At 36.8% G+C, this 27791-nt stretch overlaps 1 protein-coding gene across 6 annotated transcripts; it reads right to left on the reverse strand.

Annotated features, from left to right (window-relative positions):
* On the reverse strand, positions 1–27371 carry agtpbp1 (ATP/GTP binding protein 1). Of its 6 annotated transcripts, XR_002919581.2 has the most exons (28): positions 27204–27370; positions 25824–25882; positions 25142–25272; positions 20462–20526; positions 19226–19289; positions 18861–19007; positions 17231–17362; positions 17002–17095; positions 16798–16835; positions 16256–16464; positions 16003–16180; positions 15751–15792; positions 15026–15120; positions 14697–14813; positions 13090–13820; positions 12926–13009; positions 12692–12781; positions 12319–12467; positions 12063–12150; positions 10287–10431; positions 9917–10067; positions 9212–9392; positions 8932–9061; positions 6733–6864; positions 6148–6324; positions 4366–4517; positions 1658–1884; positions 1–357 (listed from the first exon to the last, which is right to left on the reverse strand). XR_002919581.2 is itself a non-coding variant. In XM_024274919.2 (27 exons), the coding sequence occupies exons 2-27, from the start codon at positions 25853–25855 to the stop codon at positions 1734–1736; spliced, it is 3702 nt and encodes a 1233-aa protein (XP_024130687.1). In that variant the 5' UTR covers positions 25856–25882; positions 27204–27371; the 3' UTR covers positions 1–1733. The 6 variants fall into 6 exon arrangements, 5 of the variants coding, with proteins under 5 accessions (XP_024130687.1, XP_024130686.1, XP_024130690.1 ...); XM_024274919.2 differs by having other exon boundaries at positions 1–1881; positions 27204–27371; XM_024274918.2 differs by having other exon boundaries at positions 1–1884.
* Between the last annotated feature and the right edge of the window lie 420 nt (positions 27372–27791).

Genomic DNA, 27791 nt, shown 5'->3' on the forward strand with positions numbered 1-27791 from the left:
TCCAGATCTAAACGTCTTTATTAAACACTTTCACATTTTTGCAAGTCATGCATGTTTTAGGAACCGACAGCATTACAGATACTCACTTTTTTTAATAATAGTCTTTGTCAAATACTTTGGACTTTTGAGCGAAAAAACTGCTGAATAAAGTTAAATAAAACGTCTGGATCTAACTTTCATTCAACAGAGGCTTTACAAAACCTTTAGTGCTACCTTAAAAAAAACACATCATGTTCAACACTACAAATTTAGGAAAGAAAAAAGGGAAACCAAGTGGCAGTTTTCTTTGTTCACATTTTATTTCCTAAAGCTTCACTCCTCCATGTAGCCTCACATTTTGGTAGCCACACCAACAACCTAAAACAAGATTAAAACCAAAAGCAAAATAAAAACTTTTCAAGCACAAGGTTGCAACACAAACGGCTTCACAAACATAAATATGCACATCAAATATTAAAATTATGTGTCGACATGACTCTCATAAACATTTTACATCTCTACCAGACTTGCATGTGCATTTGTAACAGTGATCACCTTGGTTTTGTGAGATGTTTAAAAGCAAAATAGGGAAAAAAAAATAAAACGAAAGGACAGAGGAAGAGGAGGGAAAATGATTGGAAAGACTGAAGAGCAAGGCAGGATAATCAAATTGAAAGAAGAAATTCTGAGAGGTTCAGTTTAGCCGAATAATGGAATAGACTTTTGTGAGCGTTTTGCTCAAACATACGGAGAATGGTTCAAATACAAACATTAAAGATCCACCCTGAACTAAAAAAAGAAATCCATATGCTCCACAAACAAATGTTCATAAAAAGAAAAATCCAAATTATGTCGTTCTTATCATACAAGGCGCCATCTGCTTAAAGCAAGTCCACAAATGTACACAGAGGAGCAAAGGAAAATTCCAGTATCATTATTGAACAGCAATCAGGTGACATTTTTTTGACATGTAAAGTGAATTTTACCAACACTCTGGTTGCTATCAGTAGAGGTGTAAAGGTGTTTTCTGCTTTCAGCAGCTCATGCGTTTTGTTCATAGCTTTAGAATACTGTGTGGTAACACTGACGATACGATACGTGGATACGAGAAACCCCATCTAAATATGGAACCGCTGCTTGTGAAGGCAGAAGTTTGTAACAAAGGTTTGCATCTGTATTTGAAGAGCTGAAAAAGACGTGAAGGTTTTACATTCGTGTGATCTACAGTTTCATTCATAGACGGACAAAGGCAAATAGCGAGTGATTGCACCGTGGTAAAGGATGGAGATATTTTAGAGGAGGCGAGGAGGACTGCTCAAAAGTGCAAAACAGCACGACTACATAATATTCATATCAGTAATGTTCTACCAAGAACCAAAGAAAGTTGGTTTTGTGTAGTTTAAGTGAGGAAAACTACATTCCTTCAGTTACTTGAAAGTCTGTCCTTATATATGAGAAGTGGGGGTCTGTGAAGCGTGATAGTGAAAGGTGAAAACATTCACTGAAACACCCCGATTCTTACAGTTGTGAATTTGGGTGAAGAAAAAGGCAAGTGGAGTTTGCACATTCAGGAAAAGCAGTGGGCCACTGAGCCGGCCTACAGAAGAAGTGGGAAAAGAGCAAACAGTGTGGGAGACTATTCAGTCACCAGACAAAAGTGAGAGGTGAAGGTTCTCACAACTCCTGCTGTGAACTCCAATGCTTTGTTATCAACTTGGAACAGGCACTGGCTAGCTGTGAGCTTAAGGTCCGCGCTAGTCGGATAGCTGGTCGAGATTCTCCTGAGCTTCGTCAGCAAGCTCGTTTTCAGGCTCGGCGTCTTCGTCGTTGCTTTCAGCGCTGTAGTCGATGGCCTCCAGGAAGGACGGCTCGTCTTCTTCCATCACATAGGTGGTTGGGCTACTGCTGAGAGAACAAAACGAAGGGACAATCTGAAAGAACGGTCACAGATTAGGATCATGTTATCTTTACCGTGGTGGTGGACGAGGGGTTACGCTAACAGCTAAAAATCAGTCTTGGTTATCCTTCTGTTCATCAAACACGCTTCAGTAGACTGGTAAATAGGGCTGCCACCAATGATTATTTTACTAGTTGATTATTCACCTAGTATTTTTTTTTGATTAGTCAATAATTATTGTGTACATTAGTTGATGTACAATTTTTATTTAAAGAATGTATAAGAAAGAATTACAGAAATATGAAAACACTGGAGTGTCAAAGCAAATTAGTTTTCTCAGACCTTCTGTCAGTAAACAGAACTTTAGTCTTATTTTCTTCAGCTAAAAAAACAAACTAGTTAGTTTTACTTTAAAAACGGTGACTTCACCAACACTATTTTGAAGATATATGTACTTCCGGTGAATGTAGGACTGCACATTCAAATTATTTTCAGTTTATAAACTTAAAATCCACCATTATTCTGCATTTTAGAGCTAAAAACTACTTTTTTTTTATTGGTTTGGTTTTATTTGACTCCACTATATTTATAAAAATTAAAAACCAGAGATGTTGGATGTTGAAAATATTCATACTCAAATTTTGTGGTAGCTGATCGCTCTAATTATAGCACGATGATGGAGAGAACATCCATTCTGTAATAATAAAATGTGAGTAAAGACGACCTCGATGAAGATGTCGAGGACAGTGAGGAAGATGCCAATACTGTGGGATGCATCCGTTTCAGGTGCTAGTGGAGGGGTGTCAAACTCAATCACAAAACACACCTTAGTTCACAGGTCGAACGGGATAAACATTTATCAAACTAAGTTTAGAAAACTTTATAAATGTAACTTTTTAACACAACTATGAATAATAAAAAGACAGGAATATTATTCCAGAACAAATTAACTTCAACCATAAAGAACTTTCAATATTTTAATTTCAATAAAATACATATTGTGTCAAAATTATACAAGTCAGAAATAACATCGGACCATTCATAACAATAAAATACACTTTAACACGTGTGCTAGTGCATGACTGCGGAGCTGCCGTGAAATGTAACTTTGTATCACTCTTCTTCTATGGTTGAGGAAGGGCAATAACGCCTCCAAGACTTCCTGTTGTGCTCCGAGATACAAATGACTTCGTAGCTGGTGGTTATTAAAATCATTATTATAGTCATTTAAAATGACAAAAAAACGCAAAGACAATTTTTTATAGTCAATTAGTTGTTTGCCTATTTGTTGCCTACTGGTAAATATCAGAAATGATTTTATTTGTTAAAAATGACAAAAATATTGTTTATTTTGTGATCACAAGAATATTAAACAGAGCTTTTAAGCTCTCACCAGAGAGACTTTTTTTTCCCTATGGGTCTTAATGGTTAAATGGTTGCTGGTTCTTTGAGGTTTTAGTGGCTTTAGTGGGTTTTTAATGGTGTTAATGGTCTGAAATGTGATCCTAGGGAGACAGTTGATCAGGGGGGTCAGACAATGAGCTCCCCGCGGTGTGTGCGCACCAGAAAGATCTGCAGATTATCAGAAATTGTCCGTCAGTATGTGTACAGTAAAGCGTGTGTTTGTGTGCGATGACATGAGTGAACAGAGTGTCGTCTGATGCACTTGTGGAAGTCATACGACGATTATTACCGGCCATTAAGGCAATATCAGACCGGTTTAAACCGTCACACTTCACCAGCTGCAGCCAGCCACTTTGACGTCCAGTAGTACATGTGCTCAACTACCCTCATTCACATCTAAACAAAAAACATCGCCTCTTTTCTCCCTTTTTCTCAATCCAACACAAAAAACAAACTCATGCTTGAATCTACCCATTTACAAACACTGAGAGAAGCCTCCCCAGGGCCATAATCATTGTGTGTATGACCTTTTAAATGGTAAGTGCTACAATAGAGAGCCAAAAGCATAAAACCATAAATCCAGGATGAGAGCAGCCAATCCCAGAAGGTACTCATACAAACACTTTTGGAGTTCCCTAATGATCAGACACATAAAAAATAAATGAATATATCAGGATGAGAGTACAGTAGGTTAGTAAGAAGAGGAGGGAGAGATGAAGGCAGAAAGAGATTTGCTTGCATTAAGTGGATTTAAGTATGAGGCCAGCTTCTGACATTAAACTTGGATCTTGAGATGTGAGACCATGAGTATAGGTGCTCACTTTGTGTTTGGACAACATTATAGTTTAGAAGAAGAACAGAATAACATGTGCCTTATAAACTCTGGTTTGATTTATAGACAAAACATTTTGTGTAGCAAGTGAACCTTTAAATAAACAAGTTTTGCTGTGAAGTCACCAACAATAATCAGAATTTTAATATGAAAAAAAGTCAATTACAATACAATATATATCTTTAAAGATAAGTTGTTTTTTGTTAATAAGAAGTAACTCTTCAGATGAGATGTGGTTCGTATTGAAGCATACCTCACGGTTTTTGCTGGGATGGTTATCACGTCGTTGTCCAAATCCCACCCATGTTGGTGATTGCGAAACCCGATCAACCTCTTCAGCCTCAGGAGGGCCACACAGAACTGAGCGCCCATCTCTTCCAGCTCTCTGGTACCGATCTGGTAACCCTACAGAGAACATGTAAAACACAACAGCAAACTGTTCAAACTCCATCTGCTGCTAATATTCTAGTTTTTTATGAGATCTACAATGTTAGTCAATAAAACTTTAGATAAAAAGTTAAACCTGACATATTTAGCTCTATTAACATCTCGTTTTTGTTTAGTAGAAGCATTATTATTAATAAAATAAAATAGGAGACAGGAGTTGCTAACCTACTTTAAGTTTTGATTTAAGTGTTTTGCATTAACACACTAAACAAAAAAGCAAATGTTCTAAAAGTTTGCTCATCTTGGCAACACCTTTAAGGGTTAACACATTTCCAAGGGGAAAAAAGCTCTTAATAAAAGCATAACTAAGCAGAAGTTGTATCTTTAAGGGTAAATTCCAATCTATGCAAATTGTGTGAACCAGGATCACTAATCACCACAAATTATCTGAAAATCACCCAAAGTCTTAAATGCTGTGAGAGGGCTATTGGGGAAGGAAAATATAGGAAAAAAACAAGCTCAAATGATTTTAAACTTCACCAAATTTTTATATAAATATCGTTTAGGCTTTCATACTAGCAAAATAATTGACTGTGAAATCCCGCGGGGGATGGAAACTTATCTTAATTGATCACAGAATTGCCACTTCCATTTAATCTCGGGATTATACCACCCAAATAATAGAGTAAAAATATTTGATAACAAATGAAAAAAAGTTTAAAGCATTCATTACTTTTTTTTAATGAAAGTCCAGTCTAAAATTAAATGGTGTGATGAGCAAAAGGAAAAAAGAAAGAAAACGGTCGCTTAATCTCTGACACCACAGACCCACTGTCTTGTATTCCACATTTCAAGACAACATAATAGACATAATGCAGCTAAACAAAAAAAATGTTTTAAAAGTGTTATTTTGATTCCTTAAATCAAATTTAGATTTAAAAGGAAAAACTAAGCAAACTTGTATGAATTAAATCTGAGCTTTTAAGTAAAGTAGATATTTTTTGGCAAAAATTATTCTAAACAAATATTGGTTTTGGAAATGATGATTTTCTTTTGCTTCTGCAAAGTTTAACGATTGTTAAAAGCTAGTCAGTTTTTAATAACTGTTGATCATTTCCAAAAGTAAAGATATTTCTTTTGCAAGAAAAACAATCATAAACTCTTTTAAAGACAAATCAACAACTGGTGACATAAAAATACAATTAGTGATGTCAAAAAAACATTAAACTGAATAAACTTACATGTTAACACAACAAACTTTTATGTCACATTTTCTCCAGAGCAGATTTAGGAACAATTTGAACATATAGACTAACATTCTGAGCAAAGATTTCCAGATTTATTAAATAGTAAAACTAAAAGAATTCAGTAATATAAAATAAAATCAACAAGGACTAAGAATTACAGACATATAGAAGAAAGAAAGACAATTTAGCTAAGAGCAACCAGCAGAAAGAGCTTTAATTAAAATTTTGGTTAGAAAATAGAAAGCCTTAGAGCTCCACCTAGTGGAAAAGTGGTTAACAACCTAATGACAAACAGCAGATTTAGTTTCATCTTCTACAAGATTTAGAGCTAAAAGAAAGTGATTACAGAAAACAGACTTACGTATAAGTTACTGAAATAACCCAATGCTAGATACTCTTACCTTATATTTCCCTTGGTCACAGCCGCACAGCGTGCTCTCCATGGTATAGCTGCGCTGCACTCCAATCTCTCTCCAAACAACCACACGGGCGGTTGACTCTTTGGAGCGCTCCACGACAAAACTGCTGCTGGCCATGCTGAAGGCTGGAGCAATCTCAGACAGGATCTTAGGAAGTGACTGAAAAATATGTTTTAAAAGTTGGTACGGTGGTTATTGCTTTACTGGTGAGTTTTTTTCCTCTACATTTTTGCAGATCTGGTTATAAAAAACCTGGAGCTTTAAACACTTATTGAGACACTAAAGTCTTGAAGTGATAACAATGTTTAACACAAGGTGTGAAGCTTCTCTCTTGGATGTGTTTGCATGAGATCGGATTACCAACAAAAAATGCAAATGTCAGGTATAGCCAGCCTGACAAGTTAGACGTACAGTTGGAAACTCTTTCCCATAGCTGAAATAATAATAACATCTATACAATACAAGCTAACTGGCTGCACAGTTTTCCAGAAACATTTTGAACAGAAGACGCCACATTTGAGTTGCTTTTTTTGTGTTCACGTGTAAGAAAATGTGTTCGTAGCTCACCCTGTACCCGAGATCCTCCTGTAAGTCACTGGAGGTAGCGCTGATGTTGGACTGCCAGACGGTCTCCTTCAGACTGCAGCCGTACATGAAGACATTCTTCTTTCTAGAATGACCGTGGTAATCGCAGAACACCTGCAAATCCATGAACACAACACATTAACACAAACAAGAGAAGCAGAGGTCACAAGTACATCTCAAAAACATCATTAGAATGAGAAAAAATATTCTTTTTCACATTATACATATGTATAAATATTTTTTTCTTAAAACTATGATGTTTGTTAATAGATAATAAAGCCTAAAACATAAAATAGAAAGTCACATCAGACCCATGAGAAAAGGAGCACAAATGTCAGGCTTCCAAAATGTATGTTGACTGCTTTGCATTCATCAACTGGTTAGGCCTCCTTTTGCATGAATTACTGGCTGCAGCTTTGTTGCCAGTCTTTCTTTAATCACACCTTTTTCTTACACTTGATTCTTTATTGAAGACCCACTCCAAAGAAAATGTAACATTTCTTGTGGTATTTTTCTCATGATGAGGGACATAAAGAAAATGAATCTTAAAAGTGCATTTCTGATTATTTTTTTTATTCAGGAGCAGACAAAAATTCAGTTTGTAAAAGCTTGTAGCTGTGACATAGAAGCCATACCCTCCCTGCTTCGCTCCATTCCAATACATCTTCTTGTAGATGACAACTAGATCCATTGACATCTGTCTCAAAACTGAAGGGCTCCCTAACTTCCGAGCCGCAAAGCAGTGGCCCGCCCCTCTGTTGCCACGCAGCGAATTTATAAAAATTAGAAAAATAAGAAAGACGTCACAGATCAGGAGACACGAGCAGGTAGACCCGGCTCCACTGTTTGGCGGTGTGTTGAGCGAGCGAGCCCCGCTGAAGTCCGGGAGGCTGGCTACAGCCAGAGAACCCCGCGCTCCGACAGTCTGGCGATCTATCCCGAGTGCATCCCGCCTTCACCCAACAGTTGCCGGAGATGAGCTCTAACAAACCCCCGTGGCTCTAGTGTGTTAAGGAAATGGATGGAAGTTCTGGACAAAAGGCTCGTTTTGGATTAGTATACCCGCTGGTCACTGAAAACGTCACATGCCCAAGGCAGAGTTCCCGATTGGCTGATGCGATGCAGCGACTTTTCAAACTTCTGTGACCTGCTGTGAAATGCATCCAGACATCTGACGCTCGGCCCGTCGTCGGTCTTATATGAGCCCGCCCACTATTACAGGAAAGGCAAAAGATTAGGCTAGAACTTCAATGTACTGAACAAAGTAGAAGTGGTTGACATGTCCTGGTTGAGACGAATAGACCTTAACTGAAACTCGGCACCAAAATGAGGAGCTGATTGCAGCAGCTTCTTTCGGTTTCGGTAAAACCACATAAATCATAACGTTTCCTACTTGGAACAGAATTTCAGTGCCCAACCCTACAACTCAGAGGCGAATTTCCAAAGAGCTCCTGCCACTCTGAAGAAACTATGTCCTAAAAAATGACAGTTTTTTTTATTTTGGCTAAAAACGGCATAATCATAATTAAAAGACCACTGGGAATGATTGGAGTAGGTCCTCTCAGTTACAATTTTTTAATATTTGAGACACCGACATTCAGACTTTCATTGCTTGTAACCTATATTCATGAAACGCTCAAGAAATATCGCCTTGGAAAGTTTCAGATTTTGTGTCATGATTTTATATGAAATACAAATTCGATTTTTGAATTGACTGACAAAATATATTAAACCTTTTCTTGTTTTTCATGAGCCTGTTTTTTGTGTATTTTACAAGGTGTTATACAGCAACTAGAGTTTCAGCAGTTAAAGTAAAAGACTTGAAATCAAGTTAAGGACTGCAATATCAAGAGTATAAAACAGCAATTGTTGTAATTGCTTTAAGACAAAGGCATCATTATACGTCTGTTGTGTATTCTCCATCTTTCATGAAGAAATCTATTAAAGTAATATACAACTTAGAATGTACAACAGTGGCTATCAGAGGGTTATGTTTAGCTGTGGAAGCATTAATGTCATGAGGCTGTAATAGATGTTAAATAACATGGGCATGCAGCGGAAAAAATTGCCCAGCTAAGCGAAAGAAATGGCACTGTCGTTAGCAAAAGGTTAATGGAAAACGATGTACCAAAGTGAAAAATGGTCTAAAGTAATTTCAGTTCAGGTAATTAGAAGTCCTACCAGCGGTGCCCTTTGTATGTGTGCAAGATACTGCAGCAGGCTCTTAGTATGGTAGATGGTGGGGTGGAGCTCAGGGTTGGGGCTCTGCCATTGGCGATTCAAATCCTCTCCACTCAGAGAGCAACGATGACTGGAGGAAAACAGAAGATGAAGAAAGGGTTGCAGAAACTTCAACTGAAGAACTTATCACGACAACATTTCATGCAATAAATATAACTCCATGTAAAGTACTGGAAATAGCTAGAGCTTGTTAAGGTTTCCTTGAACATTTGCGACTCACTTTCCGTTAATAACTCCATCGGGGTTGAGCATGGGGACGATCTTGAAGATGTACGCCTCTCTCAGGCTGGCTGCCAGAGTGCTAGTGCCCATCAGAAACTCCAGCGTGCCTTTCATCACCCAGCTGGCATTAGTCTCTCCAGGGTGTACTCTGGCTGACAAGAAGATCAATGGGCGATTCCCTGAAAGGCCGGCAGAAAAAGACGTAGAACATAAACACACCCGAAGAATTAAATTAAGCATTAAGTGAACTTTTACATGTTTTAGACAACATACTGAATCTAATAATACATTATTATTCTGTAGTTTTGATTTCTCTTTAAAATAACTAAAAATCACAGGTTTAGATGTTATTCATTGTGTTGCTATCTAAACCTGGAGCTATTTTGTTTTTGTTTCACATCTTTGGATAAATCATTTTGCTGTAATTTTTTTTAATGATATGTGCTTCAATTTATTTTCTTAACTTTTACCCTGCGCAATCAATATTACTTTCCATTAAATTCAGATTGGATAAAACAATTAAAAAGTCTCTACATGCCAAAAGTTCAGATAAATCCATAAAGTATTTTAATTCTTTTCTTGTTTGTATACACGTTTCTACAAAAGTGCATTATTTTTTAAGATTTTTGTACAAAAAAATGAAAAGCCTGCAGAGATTAAAAAGTGTGTGAGACTGATATGTGTGTAGATGCAATTTCCTTACGAAACTGATAGATGTGGTTACTGGACTTGGACTCGGGCATGGCAGTGATTGTGAGGAGCGGGCAGTGGTTTCCTCCCAGCGTTTCACACAGTACATCCTGTCTCAGGTAAATCTGAGGTGTCCTCAAATCCTCCAGTTTGGAAAGGTGCATCTGGATGCAAACAGCAACTGATTAGCTCTCTGCTACAAAGGCTAATGAGCAACATGCATTTGTTGTAGCCTCTCTTTTCACTCTTTACAATAATGTTTTTATACAACTAATCATTGTGTAATCCACATTTTTCATTCAGACTATGAGATTTTTTGGGAAGCAAAATAGTGAAGTTATCAGACTACAAAAACTCAAAATTCAAAATGTAAACACTAGTACCTTAAGAGTGGAGAACGTGTAAGGGTAGTGATAGGCAAAGTAGCAGACGTCATCCTTGTGGCTGAAGCTCGTGCTGAAGGTCAGCGTGTAATAAGACTTTCCTTTCTGTCCACCAGCTGCAATGGAACTCCTTGCAAAGTAATTCCTAATGAAGTAAAAGACACTTTTAATAGCTGATTCATTTACTTTTATTAAATATTCTAGTTAAAACAAGAGAAAATACTTGTTATACATTATAGTAACATTAAAGCACATTTTTAATTACACTAAATGACCAAAGAGTGGTGTTTTTTAAAAAATATTAAGTTGTAGCTCTTATATTACAACACAGGTTGGAAACAAAAAAGTTGCTTTTAATTAGTGCTGTCAATCAATTAAAAAAAATAATCAGATAAATCACTTTTGGGTTGTGATTAATCACAATTAATTGCAATGTTTTACTAGGCAAATGTTATATGACAACAATATGCAGCTTTTGTACAAAAACAGGCCAGAGAGAAAATGTTTCCTATTTTTATTGTTTAAAATGTTTACATTTATAAAGTGTTAACTCAGAAGTGTAACTTGTGTGTACAAAACATCAACAGTAAGATAAGCAGAACTCTAAAGACTTTTATGTCTGCAAAGATGCTGACATACAGCCATAAGAAACAAACATTGTGTTTTTGCACTTTAAATAGTCCGGGTGAATACTCCATTCTGATTGGCTGCTGGGTGTGGATGCACGTCTAAAAAAGGGTCACAATGTTCTTTATGTGCAGACTTCTTCAAAACAAACTTATCCTTCATGATCTGGACAAAAACAAACGGTAAGAGGTGAACTTTCTGAACTGAAGCTTTATTGAACGTATCGGGGCGATCAGCATTTGTATCGCTTAGCTTTACTGCTGCAGTCAATATCACTACAACTTAGCGACGCATTGCCGTATTACCATGATAACGGGCCACATTACCTATCAAATAGCCTGCCTTTTGTGAAAAAGAATAATGTACCAAAAAATGTATTGAATATTTATTATTTTTGTAAAGAACCATGTTATAAGTGGGATAATGCCCGACAAAGTAAGCATTATCAGAAATTAATGCACGCTGTTGAAAGCCTGAAGTGGTGGAAGACTGTTGCTTCGTGGTGTGTAATTAATCAGCATTAATACATTTTGACGCGTTAATTGTTTTTAATTAGTCGCATGCGTAATTGTTGACAGCCCTACTTTTAATATTTCTATATGTCTAAAAAGTCTTTCCAAGTAGGGAGTAGATTTCATTTATGCTGGCCCCTCATTCTGCAGGATTACAGAAATGAACCTTCTTTCCTTCAGGTACTGCTGCCACAGTGAATCACCCAAAAATTTGCATATGATTTGGTTTCAATTTTGGAACAGATGTCCTTCCTGACCCAAAGCTCTGCAGCTCAGCACAGACAGACTGAGGAGGTCTTTTGTCCCTCGTGTAATAAGACAGTACAACTCCCTGACTAAACATCAAGACAACCTTATTGAATTTTAATGTTTGAATATTTATGGTTTTTATTGTATTGGGTTTTGATTTCTGGATATATTATGGATTTATAATTTTAATTAATATTTTTACTTTTTAAATAGATTTTTATAGTTTTTAGGTTTTTATTATTTTATTTGTTGTTATGTTTGAGTGGTGATTGCAAGCAGCAGGCCGCTCTTACATTTCCTTCTGGATTAATAGAGCTTCTATTTTATTCTACAGGATTAATTATAATCTTTTTAAGACTTCTTCCCTTTAACAAATGTAAAAACTTACTTGTAGTAGCAGATGTCGGTTCCTGTTCTGACCCAACAAGGCCGGCCACTGATGGCCTCTTGCACAGAGTACATCAGCACCTGCATGCCTGCACACAAACACAAAAGACGTACTAAAATTATGCAGTGTTCTGTCACATGAAACCTGTTGCAATTCATTATTTCTCACTTTGAATAAATTATCATGGAGACAGACAATGACTTCCTCTGTCGGGAACTCATTAGTCTGCTCCTGTCAGGTAGTTACTTTATCTCACCGTAGTTGAACTGGCTGTTTGACTTCTCACAGTTGATGATGTTGAAGCGGTAAGTAACTCCAACTCGCATGCCGCTCACTTCAAAATAAAACCACTGATGGTAGTGATTGCTGTTTATATCGGCATTCAGGACGAGATCGTACTCATACCTGGAGAAATATCAGAGGATAGAATTACGTTAATTAATTCCTTGTAATCCATACTGACTTATAAACTCTGTTGGTTATAATTATGGTAAGACATGTGCAGAACAAAGTGAAAATTGATTATAACTTTTAGATGTCAGTTGCTGTAATAAAGTCGATTGGATTATGCATGATGTCTATTTGGAAAACTCATTGAATTACTAGAACAGGCGATCCTTCTTACTTACTTCCTAACTCGAATTGCCTTTCTGAGGTTGCCAGATTCAAACTGAGAGTTGAACTTCAGCGATTCCCCTTCGTCTTTAACCAAAGGACAACTAAAAAAAATAGAACAATAAATAAATAAAGGGTTCAGGAAGTACTACTAAGAATAAAAACAATATTAAAGCAACGGCAGCAAAACCAACTATTAACATCTATACAATAAAAGGACAATAAAAGGTTTGAGTGAAAAGACTTACTTGGGAATATCAAGATCATAAACCACTTTATCCAAGATGTCATTTGGATGAATCAACCTCTCAATGTCCTGGAAAATCTTGGACCTATAAAATCAGACCCACATATAACATATCTAACCATCATCATGGATTAACCATCATCATTGACATAAAAATGGTCTTACCTCTGCACCCCGTAAAGTCTCTCCAGAAGAGGCTCCTTGAATGTTGGTGCCACGTGACCAAAGTAGTCTGGGTAAGCCACTTCTGCGTACTGCGGGACTGAGCAGGTCTCCTTCACCATCTCCACATACAAGTCTGGATTGTGCAGTGGGAGAAGGCGAGCAGTGTCTGGCACTTCCAGCACGGCCCCCTCCCCTCCTTCTTCGTCAGCCCCCTCTGAGCCACAATCTGAACCTAAGTTACTGCCTCCACTTCCGACCCGAAGAGTAGGGATACCCCCCAAAAGCAAAGGGGACTGTATGTGTCTGGTGGCATTGATTGGAGACCCTTCCTGTCTGACTCTTTCAGAGGCATCCGCATTGAGATCTTCCTTCTCCTCCAAAGAGACACACTCAAATGGACTAACTAGTTCCTTTTCTATCACTCTATCCCCATCAGAAGGACTACTGGCCTCCTCTTTTTTACCTTTGCTCAGGTGGATGTTGTCCAGGTCTAGAGGGGTTAAAGGAGGAGAGGGGGTCGACGTGAGAGCAGATGAAGACGGCTGGGTTCCATGACCTTTGGTAGAGCTGCGATCCTCCTGAGAACTTGGTATGGGAATGTCATTTGGTGGCTGAGTTTGAGCAGAGGGCACTGTGACTGGTCGAGGGGAGCGAGCTGATGCTGACAAGGATGATGGGGAAGCCGATGAAGGCATGGAATTAGTACTCTTTGGGCCCTTAAGGGTGTATCCCTGTGGGATCAACACAATCAACAGTAGGTAATTGTGAGATACTGCATTATGAGAAGAATGTGTTGATAGTTTTGGACTGCTGTACGATTGTAATATTGCTCTTAGGCTGAAAAAACAAACTTAAACCAATGAAAGCAAATGTATTTTTTATCAGAATCAAAATACAAGATAAAGCAATAACAGTGGCTCACTATATGGATATTCTTTCGAAGTTATCCTTTAGCATTCTAATTTGAATAAAAGAGTAATTTTAAGGTGCTGGTGTAAAACGTAAATCGCAAAAGACCAATGTCTTGTTTGTTTTTTAACTAACCACCCCATGCAGATTCTGGGGTGATCAAAGTCGTGAGCACAACATAGGACAGGGATATTTAAAGAAAATCTGCAGAACACTAAGGGATTGGAGGTTCACAACCCTGCATTAACCAAATTGACCCTCTGGAAAAATGTAGCCAAGAAAGTACAGATTAGTCGATCCTCCTACTGAATCGGCTGTGTCACAGTTCAGTCAGTGGGATCAGCCAATTTAATTCCCTAAAATGCTGTGCAACACCAAAAGATCTACAGATTACCTTTAGTTTAAAAAGATCTACGGTTGGAAAAAAAATCCTTCAGAGATTTACTGAATTCTGTGTCATTTCCTAGGACATTGTTTCTCTAGAGTTTCTGTAGCATCTACGTCACACCAACAAGCTTTTTCAAACTGCATTTTTTTGCCTGGTCCCGGTTCACCACAATTTGAATGAAGAAATACTCAACGATGAGATTTCAAGATTAATTTTCTTGTTATATGTCCTCCATTATCAGAAAAATGTTACAAGAACATAATGGGTCTTAAACTGCATGAGAAAACAGAACCACATCAGAAATTATTACCTGAAAGTCTTCGGACAGCTCTAAGAAGAATCTCTCATAGACCTTTAGATCCTCGAAAGGACGGCAAAGGCTCCTTTTGGGATAAAGCTTGTTAAGGTCTGTTTCTATGTCGTCATTCTGAAAGAGAAACCACAGAGGAAGTGTAACATCAGCTGCCCTTTCTGTGTGTGAACAAACGGAGCTTAACCTACTAAACTGATTACCACTGTAACAAGAGCATGCTAAATGTGGACTGGTATGCTGTGATGGCAATTAAATAAAGTGCAATTAAGAGTAGGATTAAGAATACTATCACATCGTTTTGGAATGGGTCGTGTGAGAGTATGTACCAGCATACAGTTGTCCTTCTCATCTTCGTCATTCTCAGTGTCTGTATCAGCCTCCGCCTCCTCATTATCATCGCTGTCATCCACCACATCATCAACTGGACACACAAGAAAAAGAAATGCAAATGTTACTGACCTCCCCTCACCCCGACGACAGTCTGGACATTATTCAAAGTGTGTGAGGATCTGGGAGATAACTAGACAAATACATCCCTGACGAACCTCATCAAACCCAACTTGAGTAAAGAAGAAGAAATGTAACGAAAAGATGCAAGCACGACTCAGATGGATGATGCTGAAGAAAATAGACATTTTGTGCAAAATTAAGACGTAAAAATGTAAAAAGAACTGAAGACATTACAATATGGACAAGACAACATCATGTCAATGGAAGCAGTCTTCAACTGATTGAGACTGGTACTAAACTACTGTTATAAAGCTTCTGTTTAGCTCTGAACTCCAAAGTAACTCTTAAAGCTACGAAAGACAAGAAATGTTTGTTCAAAATTCAAGTATGAATAAAGTTTTACATAAAGGGAATGTTTTTTTCATAAAAAGATAGAGATTAAATAAATGAATGTATATATTTGTGTGCTTAATGATAAACACAAAAAGTACTATAAAGCAAAACTTTAGTACTGTTGGTTTAGTGACGTTACCAAATGAAGTAAAGGGAATGAGAAAGAAAAATGAGTGAATCTGTAGTCTGAGGATTACGTACGTCTTACCCTTCTTTAAGACCTTGTTGCTGAGCTGATGACTTGTTTTTCCTGAAAGGCACATTGTGTGCAGCAGCGTCAACAGTGATGTCATTAACCGCTGAATTGGTCCAGGAATATATATAAGCTATACTTTCTGTGTTTACATGGCATTGATGCTGATAGCAGAGTGTCTTTACTGTGCTAATATGAACTGCAATATATTGGGAACACTGTCTGAAACGGTGTGTGTATGTTAATAAATGCGTTTGGTGCTCTAACCCCCGGGAGGATGGCTGTACAGCTGCGCCACGGGACCTCCGGCAGGTATGTGAGGGAGCTGGAAGTGGAAGGCGGACTTGATGGTCGGCAGAGGCAAACGGTTCTTAGGAAAGCACTTCCTCATGATGAGACTCGACGTGTTAACAAGAGGATCCAGAGTCCGCACTGGGAGACACTCCTACCAACATAACCACAAACAGTGGTTGATGTCTCTGCGAGATTCTTCTCAGCTCAATGCAGGTTTCACACTTACGGTAGACGAGTTGAGCAGAATCCTCATGCCGTCAGCATCTATGAAAGCCTTCCTACCCAGTTTGATGTTAGTAACGTTCCGAAGGCAGACCAGGAGCCCCTTCCGAATCAAAATGTGACGACATCGCGTGTCGTTGCGATGCCAATCCTGGTACAGAGCCAGCAGGACAGCCACATAGCCACCGTCCACTGCACGGCGAGCATTCGTTTCTAGAAAGAGGAACAAAGAAGCAGATAAATTGGGCAAAAAATAAAAACTTCACGGCTGTGAGATGGGGGAAAACAAAAGGAATAGTGTATGAAGATGAAAGCAGTAAAAGCTTTGACAGCATTTACTGGACAGATGGAGGTTTAAAAACGTAAAAATTCTTGCAAAAAAAAAGTCAAGAATAGCTTTTGCCTCAGAGCAGAAATGTTGATTTTAAAGATGAGGATGAGAAGAGGAAGAGGTGAGCAATATTGCACGCAAGCTTCACTAACAAAGGACCACTATGGGCTAAAAAAAGAAATAAATAACTTAGAGCTAATAGGCAAATTACTCACTGGATTTGAGCAGAGCTCCCAGTGCGTCCAGAGCTACCCTGTTGATTTTAAAACAAGGCAAACAGGTTATATGGTCTGTCAAACAAGAGCTGATGACAGGTGCTAAAGCAGCCTATCAAAAAAGCCCATGGAGAGGCCACCTGTGGACAGCATCGGTTAATGCGCTGCTCATAAAAATCACTGGAATAAATAGAGGACACTCACTTGAGTAGACTGGTATTTTTCTTGCTGTACGGTCCAATAATCTTGAACATGAGTTCTACTCCTTCAATCTTGCCCAATGACATGGCGTTTACCACTTTACAAAAAGAAAAAGGATAAAATGTCAGAATTAAAAAAAAACAAAACAACTTTAATACTTAAAACTTGAAAATATTTCATGGATTTTAAATTGAATCTGCTGCAGCACTTTGAAGCATGCATTGCAACTTACAGTTGGAAGAGTAAACCCTAAGAACGTGCAGACAGGGCAGAAGCAGTTTGGTGTTTTGCAGATTTTGTTTTATCAGGTTGACAGTGACGTTCAGCGCTCCACTCAAGCGAGCCTTCACTCCAAACCTCCGGTCTGAAAACAAGAATACTGCAAATGAGTGCGAAGCAAAATAATACAAACATGTGCTCCATGTATTTGTGTTTTGACTGGATTTTCCTAAAAAAAAACAATTTTATGAAATATATGCAAAAATAATATGTTACAAACTACTAAGTATTAAAAGGCACTCTCATTTTATAACATTGTATTTTTATCTTGCCATTTATATGATTTTTAATTTCTGCTCTTATTTTGCTCAATTTATTTTTCATTTTCTTCATTTAATGTAAAGAACTTTGGACTTTGATACTGTTATAAAGTGGTATAATAACTATATATAGTATATATAAAATCAACTGTGAGATGAGATAAACTGCTTGTTGACTTAAATATAAATTAAACCTGCCATATAATGATAATTTATTGCATTCAATCACTTTAAATATTAACTTCATTAAGTTTAAACTTCTAACATCGCCACAAAATAATTGACCACAGAACAGGAGCTGACTGGATTTTTTGTCTTATCTCACAGATTGAACTATCATTACCAGTTTCTACTGTGACAGCAAGTGGCCTTTACTACACAGTCATGTTAAGCTCTTACAATATATGTGTTCTGCAGTCAAATCTGAGATAGTACGAAAGATGTGAACTTTACCAAACTTTAACTATAGTTTCTTGTGTATACAGACAACTTTAAGCTGATTTTATAAAATCTGAGATACAACAAAAACAAATGATTAGCATCATAATTGATTAAGAAAGTACAGTTGTGTGAAGAAATTAGAACATCCACATTAAATAATCAACTGTCTTAAAAAAAATCAGATATCAATGTTCAATCTTATTCTGAAAAATGTATAAAAGAGAAAGTGATTTATAAAAAAAAAATTGGACTAAAACAATAATATTATTCTACTAATAGAAAAAAAGATCCTGACAAAAATTCCTATTTTAATGGAGGTCAAAGTTTGGACCTCCTGTTAGCTATTTTAGCTCCTTTGTCTGAAATGAGACACTTTTGTGTGGCATTTACCAGTCCCGTAAAAGTGAAGTGTCTAAAGTTAAACATAAGCAGATGCTACATTCTTTTGAAATTGCATTTCATAAAAAGTTTTAAATAAGTCAAGTTAAATCACTTGGATCAATCAGTAAGTGATATGAAATGTGTTTGTATCCAAATATGTGAGGAAATGTACAGGCTTTCCTAATTTTTTCACATGACTGTTTGCTTCTTTTATGTGCAACTGTGAAAACAGGTGCTGGAAGGCTGTGTGAGCATGTTCAACTCTATAGAAATTATTTATTCTTTTAAATCAGGTCAGTGTTATCAATATAAAAACCTCAGCCAAACATTTACTTTTACAGAAGAGGTGATTTACAGAGAGAATAGAACAGATTTTTAATATCCATTATATCCTGAACCTCGGATTTTATCTGATAGTCTTTACAAATAAAATTAGCTTAATTAGCTATCTGCTGCATATATTCAATCTGATAAAAAAAAAACTCCTTCCAATAACCATACCTTTAGGTCCAACCTTTGCCAGAAGGGAATGAAGCTGAAGCATGAGCTCTACGCTGGGAGGCGACTCTTTACTAGCAGAAATCAGAATCTGGAATAAAATTCCTGTTCCTCCTTTGGAAATAAACACTTCCACCCTGTGGCCTCTGCCTATGACAAAAAACAATGACATTTACAGCATAAATGGGACAGAATGACTTAAAACAATCACATTCTAATCATTTAGGCACCAATACATTCTGATGGGAATAATATAAAAGAGAGACAGATAAAGAGATAACTATTAGAGATGTTTAAATCAAATCAATAAACTGATAGATTTTAGGTAGGAGGTTATACTTTGAAAAATGAAGGAAAAGTCCACTTACCCACAGACAGCAACTCAGTTAGAATGTAGAGGATGTTTAAGGTGGTCTGAACGTCCCTGCAGTTCTGTCAAAGTCAAAAACAATATACTGGTTAAGAAAAACTTTCTTTCTTCAACTTACTAATAAATATAGCTATCATATAATCTATCATTTATACTAAAGGAAAAAAGGATGGACTCTCTTATGTCTAAAGGTGAAATCTTGAGGCATTATTTGATTCATATTAAAAGTACAATTTGATTTTTAAAACAATATATTTAAATTTTGTTCAGAAACAAAATTCCTCTGAAGATTTTTTGTCAGCTCAATGAGAGATAAACCTTAATAGTATTTCAAAAATATATTTTTCTTCTTGGTAAAAGGAGTATAAAAATGAAAAAAAACCTATTTTCTCCTCTCATCTTCAGATAGAAAAGCAGAAAAAGTCTTTTATGAAGCAACGCTGACTATTTCCTGCCATAGTTCTTTCTGACGGTGCTGCATTACAGCGGTTCCAAAAGCGTTTTCAAGCCGCGTACCCCCCCGGGACATGTCGGTCTCAACCACATACCTCCTGTTACCAAGACTCTTCGTTAGTGTCTATAAATAAGAAACTAAAAGCTGCACTGTTGACTATTCCATACCACTAAATTATTCATTTAATTTATTTTAATAATTACAATTTTTAATATCGGATTTGCTTTTTTAAATACTAGCAAAAGATTGATAATAAATATCTGTTGTGTGGCAAACATGAACATTAGATTAGCTTTCTTGATAGTAATAGAAAAGTTATTTCAGACAAAAAAAGTCTTCCTCTGTATTTGTTTTCAATTTTGTCAAACCAAAATGTTAACAAATCTACTTTTTGGTCAGTTTTTGGTCCCAAAAATCATCAAATGTTGACATGTGGAATCTCTCCATTTCTGTTAACATCCCAGTTCCACAAACTCATAGTAAAACAACCATGGATGGTGGTAGGGATTTTTCTTTTATAGTTCTCGTCTTGCTCTGCATGTTTGAAGGCAGATCTGACAGTCAAGTGTCTGCCACTTGGGAAGGTCACGCCCATGTATTTCCAGTGCAGTTTTTTGGCAGAACATTAGAGGGGAGTACACACACAATAAAAAGTGAGGACTCACTTCCCATGTACCTCAACAGCTTCTTATACCAACATTTGGGAATGACTGTGTTATTATATTCTACACCGACTTTTAATGATCTACTGTAAGAAGTTATTTTGATGCATGAGTTTACCTCCAGTGAAGCCAGGATGACCTCCATTCCGCTGCCCTTGGACATAATCTCCCGTCCACTCTTCTCTGCAACACACCACAAAGTAAATCTGATCAGAAACATAAATAATGCAAATATTTTAGCAACAGTGAGCTGTTAGTTTTATTTTTCTGGAAATCATCAAACCAAAACTGCAAGATTTTTACGATTTGCAATAGATCCAAGAAGTATCTGGTTTGCGGCTGCATCTAGGAGAATAAATCAAACTGAGGAAATACGGAAACTACGGTCCTGCAGGCGTTTGTCAGTCCTTCTATTTCACACCAAAGTACATTATTGATTCTTGTATCATCTGTCTTGTTTGGTTGCTTTTGAAGGATGAAGCTGTGAAGTAAGCCTCTACATAAATGCTTCTAACTGCCTGGGGAGAACTTGGATTTGCAACAACATGCGCTGCAACCATGTCAGTTGCCACAACACAAAACAGAGAGATAGAAGCTCGTGTTACAGCAGACAAAGAGAGAGTCTGACTTCATTCCCGGTTAAGAACATCATTAATCCATTGTCTCTTTATGCAGAAATCTGTTTTTCAATGCTTTATTGATTTCAAAGATCATGCTAAAATGTGTTGCAGCTTTTGAAAGCATTCCAAACAAGACCTAAATAATATGGAGGAGAAAAACTGATTTATTTTTTCTTTCAAATTTGACCACTTTTTAACCAAATATTTTAATTTTAAATTAAAAGACAACCGATTCCTGACAAATTGTATACCAAGCAAAAAAAAAAAAAAAAGAAGCAGATCAAATACTTTATATGCAACTTTTTGACTATTTAGAAGCCATGGCAAATCCCAAAAGATGGAGAAAAGTTGTTAAAACAAACTTTTGAAATTGTAACCTAATAAAAAAAAATCCACCTAGAAGATGATATTACTCAAAGGAGATCTTATACTATTTGCAGACTTTGTGTTTAGTGCTTCATGCGTCATTAGCAGCTGCGTGTGAAGGATGAAAAGTGTCAAATGAGCAGCTCTTACGACTTCTGATCTGTCACCCAAAATGTTGCCAGAAGTAAATTATAGATCAAATCTAATAGAGTGTGTGTGTGTGCAGTCTTTTTGCACTAAACACTATGCAAGTTGGAGAAAATGACCATGAAACCCATATAAACACTTGCGGGAGGGCATTTGTTGAGTAGCAGTAATCTCTTACAACATTCAGATCATGGCACTTTTTTGACCCGCATAAAATGTAATGATACTTCCGCTCATAAAAATTAAACATTATAAAAAATAATAGAACTGTGCAGATTTATAAGTTAATTTAACTTTTTTGACATATGCACTCTGAAGGCTGCATTGCATTTGAACTATTTTCCTTATATATATATATATACCCTCAGCTTCTTCAATCTTTAATATTTGAAAATCAAGAAAGTCTTACAGACAAATGCGGCTCAAACGTCTATGCAGTGCAAACCTTTTACAGCCAGGTATGGCATAGCTTCATGCAACTATTGAATCCTTTCTTCATCCTACCTGGAGGGTCTGAGGAGAACTCAGATCGATAATATCTCCTGCTGTAGCGATACTCCATCTCAAAACAAAAGTCTTTGACTAAAGAGATATCTTGTTTTCCGAAATGTCACCTTTACTTTCAGTCTGGAAACTTAAGTTTCTGCTATAAATCAAAAGCCTTCACTTTGACCAGCTAGAGTATGTGCGGCCAAAAGGTAAATCACTTTCAAAACTTCACTAGTATGTCTCCATCCCTGTAAGGAAAGAAGCAATCTCGTCAACTGCTCAAACCCAATACGCCCACTCTTCCACCATGTGCCAGCACGCTGATCCTGGCGTTAAGCTCCTCCCCTTGCACACTTCCAAAAACACAACCACAGACAGAACACTGGCAACTGATCCATATCTTTATGTGGATGGGAATATAAAGGGATACACAACTCATGTAAGAGTGGACAAATAAGGTAAGATAAGATTTTACAATTTCACTCATCCTGCACAAAACAGTGGCACAACTTTATTTATTTATCCATCTGTGTGTGTTCACCTGATCTGGGTTTATGACCTCTCTGCTTACAAGTGCTGGCTTTCCCTTGTTCTTCCTTGAGGTATCACTTTACTGCCTCATAAGCCCCTCCGCTCTGAACTTGAGACACGAGTACAGCGAAATCCTCCAGGAGTGTATAGTTACTGTGACCAGGGTCAGCCAGCCCTCCCCGCTCCCTAACCAGCGTCATACTCATGCACATTTCAAGTTGAGGCTGCAGGCAGGGCTCTGACAGACAGCTGAGCAGTAGATGAGAGAGGAACAGCTGTTTATCATGATTGATAGAGTTACAGACAGCAGCTTTTCCACTGTCCTCATCAGTCATAACAGATTAACTTCACTTTGAAGACAGGGGAAGAACCGAATTACGGACAGAGGGGAAGATGAGGATCCAGACAGTTTACATGAGAGGAAGTTCAAAGGTAATTCAATACATGCACGCAAGTGGAAAAAGAATGACTGAGAAAATTCCAAAGTTCCCACAAGGACCAGTGTACAGGTGGATTAATTCATTAAAATAAGACGTCAATTTAAAAATAGGTTACACTAAGAAAAAACACATCTGTGCCCTGAATCTTCTTAATTGGTTTTTAATGTGGTTCTTTAACTATTAGAATCAAAGGAAAAAACAAAAAATTGTAAACCACAGAGCAACAGTAACTTGTATTTTATTCAGTTTTTAAACTAAGAAAAGTGCAAAATGTGAAACTTCCAGAAGCAGAAAAATATATATTTTTTTTAATTTCACCACTTCAGTAAATTATGGTACTGATTTCCAAAATAGCTCACATTAGAATAATTTACATCTTATTTGTTTGGTAATCCAAGTTTAAAGTTCAACACTAACTATATTTCTATTGTAAAATCGTTCCCAGTGATCTTTAATTATAATAATGAAGTTATTAGACAAAGTTAAAAAGGTTGTATCATGTTTAGACATATCGTCTGCAGAGCAGCAATAGTTGATAAGAAATTCGCCTCTGGGTTGTAGACTGTTGGCGTGGGAGTTAGCCTCACTAATTTCCCAGCATTCCTTTGTTTACACTCTTTCCCGCAACCTAAAAGCACCTCGCAAGCCCAGGCTAACATTAGCATAGCAAAAAAAAAAACAAAAAAAAAAAAACAGCAAGATCAGATCTGGATAGATCAGATCTATCCAGCTGTACATTTTTGATCCAGATGGCAGACCGGACACGGAAAATCAAGACGTTAATGTCTGTAAGTGGATGCAGGTGCGGAGAAGAGAGACTTTGGCCCTCCCATAGCAGTTGCTGCATCACAAACATGAGCCTTTTCAAAAAGCACATTTTCATCTTCTCCTATTGATTTAAATAAAGAAAAACTCATAAACACAGGTTTAATCTTAAATACTTCATATAAGTCCTCCATCATGAGAAAAATGCTACGAGAACACATTAAAAACACAACTTTCATCTGAGAGAGTCTAAGGTAAAGCAATTTCCTTCTACAATAAAGACCTCAGGATTAAATATCAAACTTGTCTTACTTACAGGAACACACTGCTGCTTCAGAGTGTTAAGCACTTGTTAGACACTGTGTCTTCCCGCACTATCAGATCATCTTCACCAAACTAGTCCTGAAAAGTAACTTAGGATATCCATACCTTGGCTAATGTTACACCAAGCTGTATCCATTTACTGTTTCACAGACAAAACACAATTTTAAAGCTAAGTATTTATATTAGTTAAAACAATTATAATGCACAGTAAAAAAAAAAAATAAGGCAAGTTATGCTGCATGAGAAAAAGTTGCTTCTAACAAAACTAAGCTATATACAAACCATTATTTATAGAGTTATAGCGGCTCTTTATGTTAATTTTTTTTATTTGGACTACAAGTAAAATTTAGAGTTCAATTATGTGCTCATGTCCGGAAGACACATGGAAATAAACATTAAAGTTGTTTGAGAGAAAAAAAAAAAGAAAAATCACTTGTCATTTTTTTAAAGGTTACCATTTAACAACCACAAAACTTATAAAAGCATTCTACAACGTATAAAAGACAGCATTTTTACATTTTTTCTTAATCGTCTGTTTGCCCTCATAAATATGTTCCCTTTCTAGTGGAATAAGTAGAAAAAATATAAATCAGGTGTAATGAAAGTTTTTACAAAAACACATTTTTCTGCCTTAGAAACACACCTTTGGTCAGCTTTTATTTTTACAGTGAAAAAACTAAAAAAATATCACTTGAAACATTTCTTAAAAAACAAACTATAAATTCACTTATAAGAAGAAAAAAAGGGGTGTTTCGAAGTTATTTCTTAAGCTAGAAATCAGAAATCCTGCCAGTTGACCCAATCTTCATTTCATTTTTAGTAAAAAACAGCTAAACATCTATATTTTTAACACTTCTACAGAGATTTTTTATTATTATTTTTCAGTATTTAATGTAAACCTGCAATTAAATTATTGACAGGAAACGAGAGAAAAAAACAATGACAAAAATATTTACAGTGAACTTTTAATACTGTAAATGCTTTTAATTACTGCTAAATAAAGTCTTCTGATCATCTTAAGATGAGACAAAAATAAACTAATCAATCCAAAGAATAGGAGCATTTTTGTTGTTAATCACCTCAAATGCACATTAACATTTCTGCTTGTGTTCTCACCTTGTGTCTGTATGAGATGAAGGATTTTTGCAGTGACATGTCTGGCCAGTTCAGCATCCCTGAGCATGGCCTCCCCGTTCATTCTCTCTATTTGGTCCAGAAGCATGAGTAGACTGGAGTTACTGGGAACACTGGAGGAATGAGCATAAACACTGTTATCTTTATGAGAAGTTACATAATAGCATAGCTAGAGACTGAATGAACTTCGTGTCCAGAGAAGGACAGATTGTTTTTAGTTGATGAGTGGCAGACAGCACTAACTGATGCCAAAGAACAAAACGTGTTCTCTCATATTCAGACACAGTGAGTGGAAGGCCAACAACAATTAAAATGGACAATTTTTATGTAAAAACAAATGAAGTCTAACTTAAAAGCTTCTTTTTTCCCCTTTAAACTGAGTGCTAAGGCTATGGCCTCAGGGCTTCACTATTTCTGGTTCAGTGACCCATCCTTTGCTAATAATATTAGCTTCCTGACAGTCCAGTGGAAACAGGAGATTACGGGTCAGTTGTTACAACAAGGGCAAGTGGTAGACAGAGAATACCGACAGAACTCAGCAGAGCAGAAAGGAACAAGCCCTTATATAGAAAAGAAAGGTTTTAAGTTAAAAAAAAAATGTTCTTGCAACGGAAAAACAAATTTACACAAACATTCCTCCATGTGTGTATATATATCAACTCACCCTTTTTCTGAGGCCATTTTGGGTTTGTTCATTTTCAGCAGCTTAAAATGTCATGTTGCCTGCAGGAGAAAGACAGCAGATGGGTGAGTACAATAATCTTTAACATTCACAAACAAGCCTTGTTAACCTTTTTTCCAGTTGTTAAATGAGTTCCAACTGCACTCCAGCCATAGCCAGACTCACAACTAAGCCAAAACCTGCTGACAATAAAGCTTAACTGTCCCAAGCTTTGAATGCACCGATCTATAAATATGCTTCAGACATTTGGTGACCTGTGTGTATTTGCTTTGCAAAAGCAACATTTTCAATCATTTATTTACCATTTAATGGGAACATTTTCATTGTGGTTAAACAACCATTATTTAATTGTGCTGAATTGGATGGGTAAGTGATAAAGACACAATACAGACACAAAAGATTTTTTTTTTCTCCCCTGCTAGATTACTGTCTGTACGCAGTCTCAAAGTATGAGACCAGTGTGGAAGCTGCACCCGCCAGATGGCTAATGTTGACTGTGCAGGAAAGGAACTAATCTCACACAAAGAGTGCTTCATGACTGACTTTACAGATAACAATGAGGTTGTCCAAGGTCTCAGATGTCCACATGAAAATGAGCTATAACTTAAGATCAAGTTTTGAATAGAATGCATGCATAAATAAACATCTTGTCATTTAGCCACCAAATGATGTCAGTGGTTTATAGTATTAAAGCCATTAAGATTAGAGCAAAACAGGAGCAACAATCAGGAGAGATAAGATTAAGAGACAGACAAACCGGTTTATATCTTCTTTTTGTGACCCTGTTGTTTATAACTTTCACACACAAGTGTCATAAACATAGTATAAATATATATTTAACTAGAGAGTACTTTAAGGTTATAGCTTAAGCTAATCTAACTTTTCTGAATTTAGCCGAGTATGATAGACTAGACAGGTCACGCCCTGATTCATGTTAGTGGGGTACTGCCACAAGAAAGGCCATACTGTCGTAAAATCAGTTATGAGGCTTTCACTGGACAGATTTGACCACTAGCTAGTATCTATAGAATTGCAGCTCTTTTTACACATCCCAAAATGCATTTTCAAAACATCCCTGCTACATAGCATAACTGCTATCAAATGTACCACTACAACTAAAGGAAACTCGGATATGTACTTTATTGTTGTTTATTATTATTATTTGTGTTATATTTTTAAATCAGGCGATATAGAACAAGCTAGTGGACACTGCACCTGCTGGACTAGTCACTCATTAACGGCCGCAGGCTAACAGGTCTGTACGCTAACACTAAGGCTAAATATAGAGCACAAAGCAACCCTAGCCAAAGAAATGTATCTTCTACGCAACACTGTGCTTCAAAATATCACAACGGAACGAACCTGAATGAAAGGGAAAGGCTGTTACGATCAGGGTGGACCCATTCCAAGATAAGTGAAGCAGCTACTGCTTCTGAACATTGCTCGAAACGCCCTGTTGGTAATGTTGTGATGAGTAAACTGTCAGGCTGGCTCGTCATTATCCGGATCTGTAGCGATCTGTAAAGCGCATGAGCAGTACCAGGCCACTTCCGGTAAAGTGCTGTCAACAGTTTTTCTAACTTTATTTATACATCACAACCTTGACAAAAGGCATTTTAAAATAGACCTTGAAATAGCATTCATTTTTCTTTAAACAACACAAAATAAGTTGTGAATTAAGTACACAATTAGACATATATTTCCATTTTTATCAGCTGGATTGTTATAGTTACATGTGCAGCTTGGTTAATGACAAACAACTCAGAGTTTATATTATCTCAATAGACAGAGTGAGGGAAATTTAATGTAAAACAGTTAAAATACAATTAAAAATGACTTGATCCAAACCATATACAAAGGACACAAAAGCATATTCCAGAGCCTTAAAATGTACCTCAGCATTTTGACATTTTGTTTCTATTGTGTATGTCTAAACCAAATTTCTTTTGA

Source organism: Oryzias melastigma, linkage group LG9 (genome assembly GCF_002922805.2).
Source record: "Oryzias melastigma strain HK-1 linkage group LG9, ASM292280v2, whole genome shotgun sequence".
NCBI classification, from domain to species: Eukaryota; Metazoa; Chordata; class Actinopteri; order Beloniformes; family Adrianichthyidae; genus Oryzias; species Oryzias melastigma.

Coding starts and splice junctions, on each gene's coding strand:
- agtpbp1 (XM_024274918.2), bottom strand. CDS start 25,855: ATGAACAAACCCAAAATGGCCTCAGAAAAAGG. Junction 19,290..20,461: donor TCATCCTGGCTTCACTGGAG/GTAAACTCATGC, acceptor TGACTTTGACAG/AACTGCAGGGACGTTCAGAC. Junction 15,121..15,750: donor CAACAAGGTCTTAAAGAAGG/GTAAGACGTACG, acceptor TTGTGTGTCCAG/TTGATGATGTGGTGGATGAC.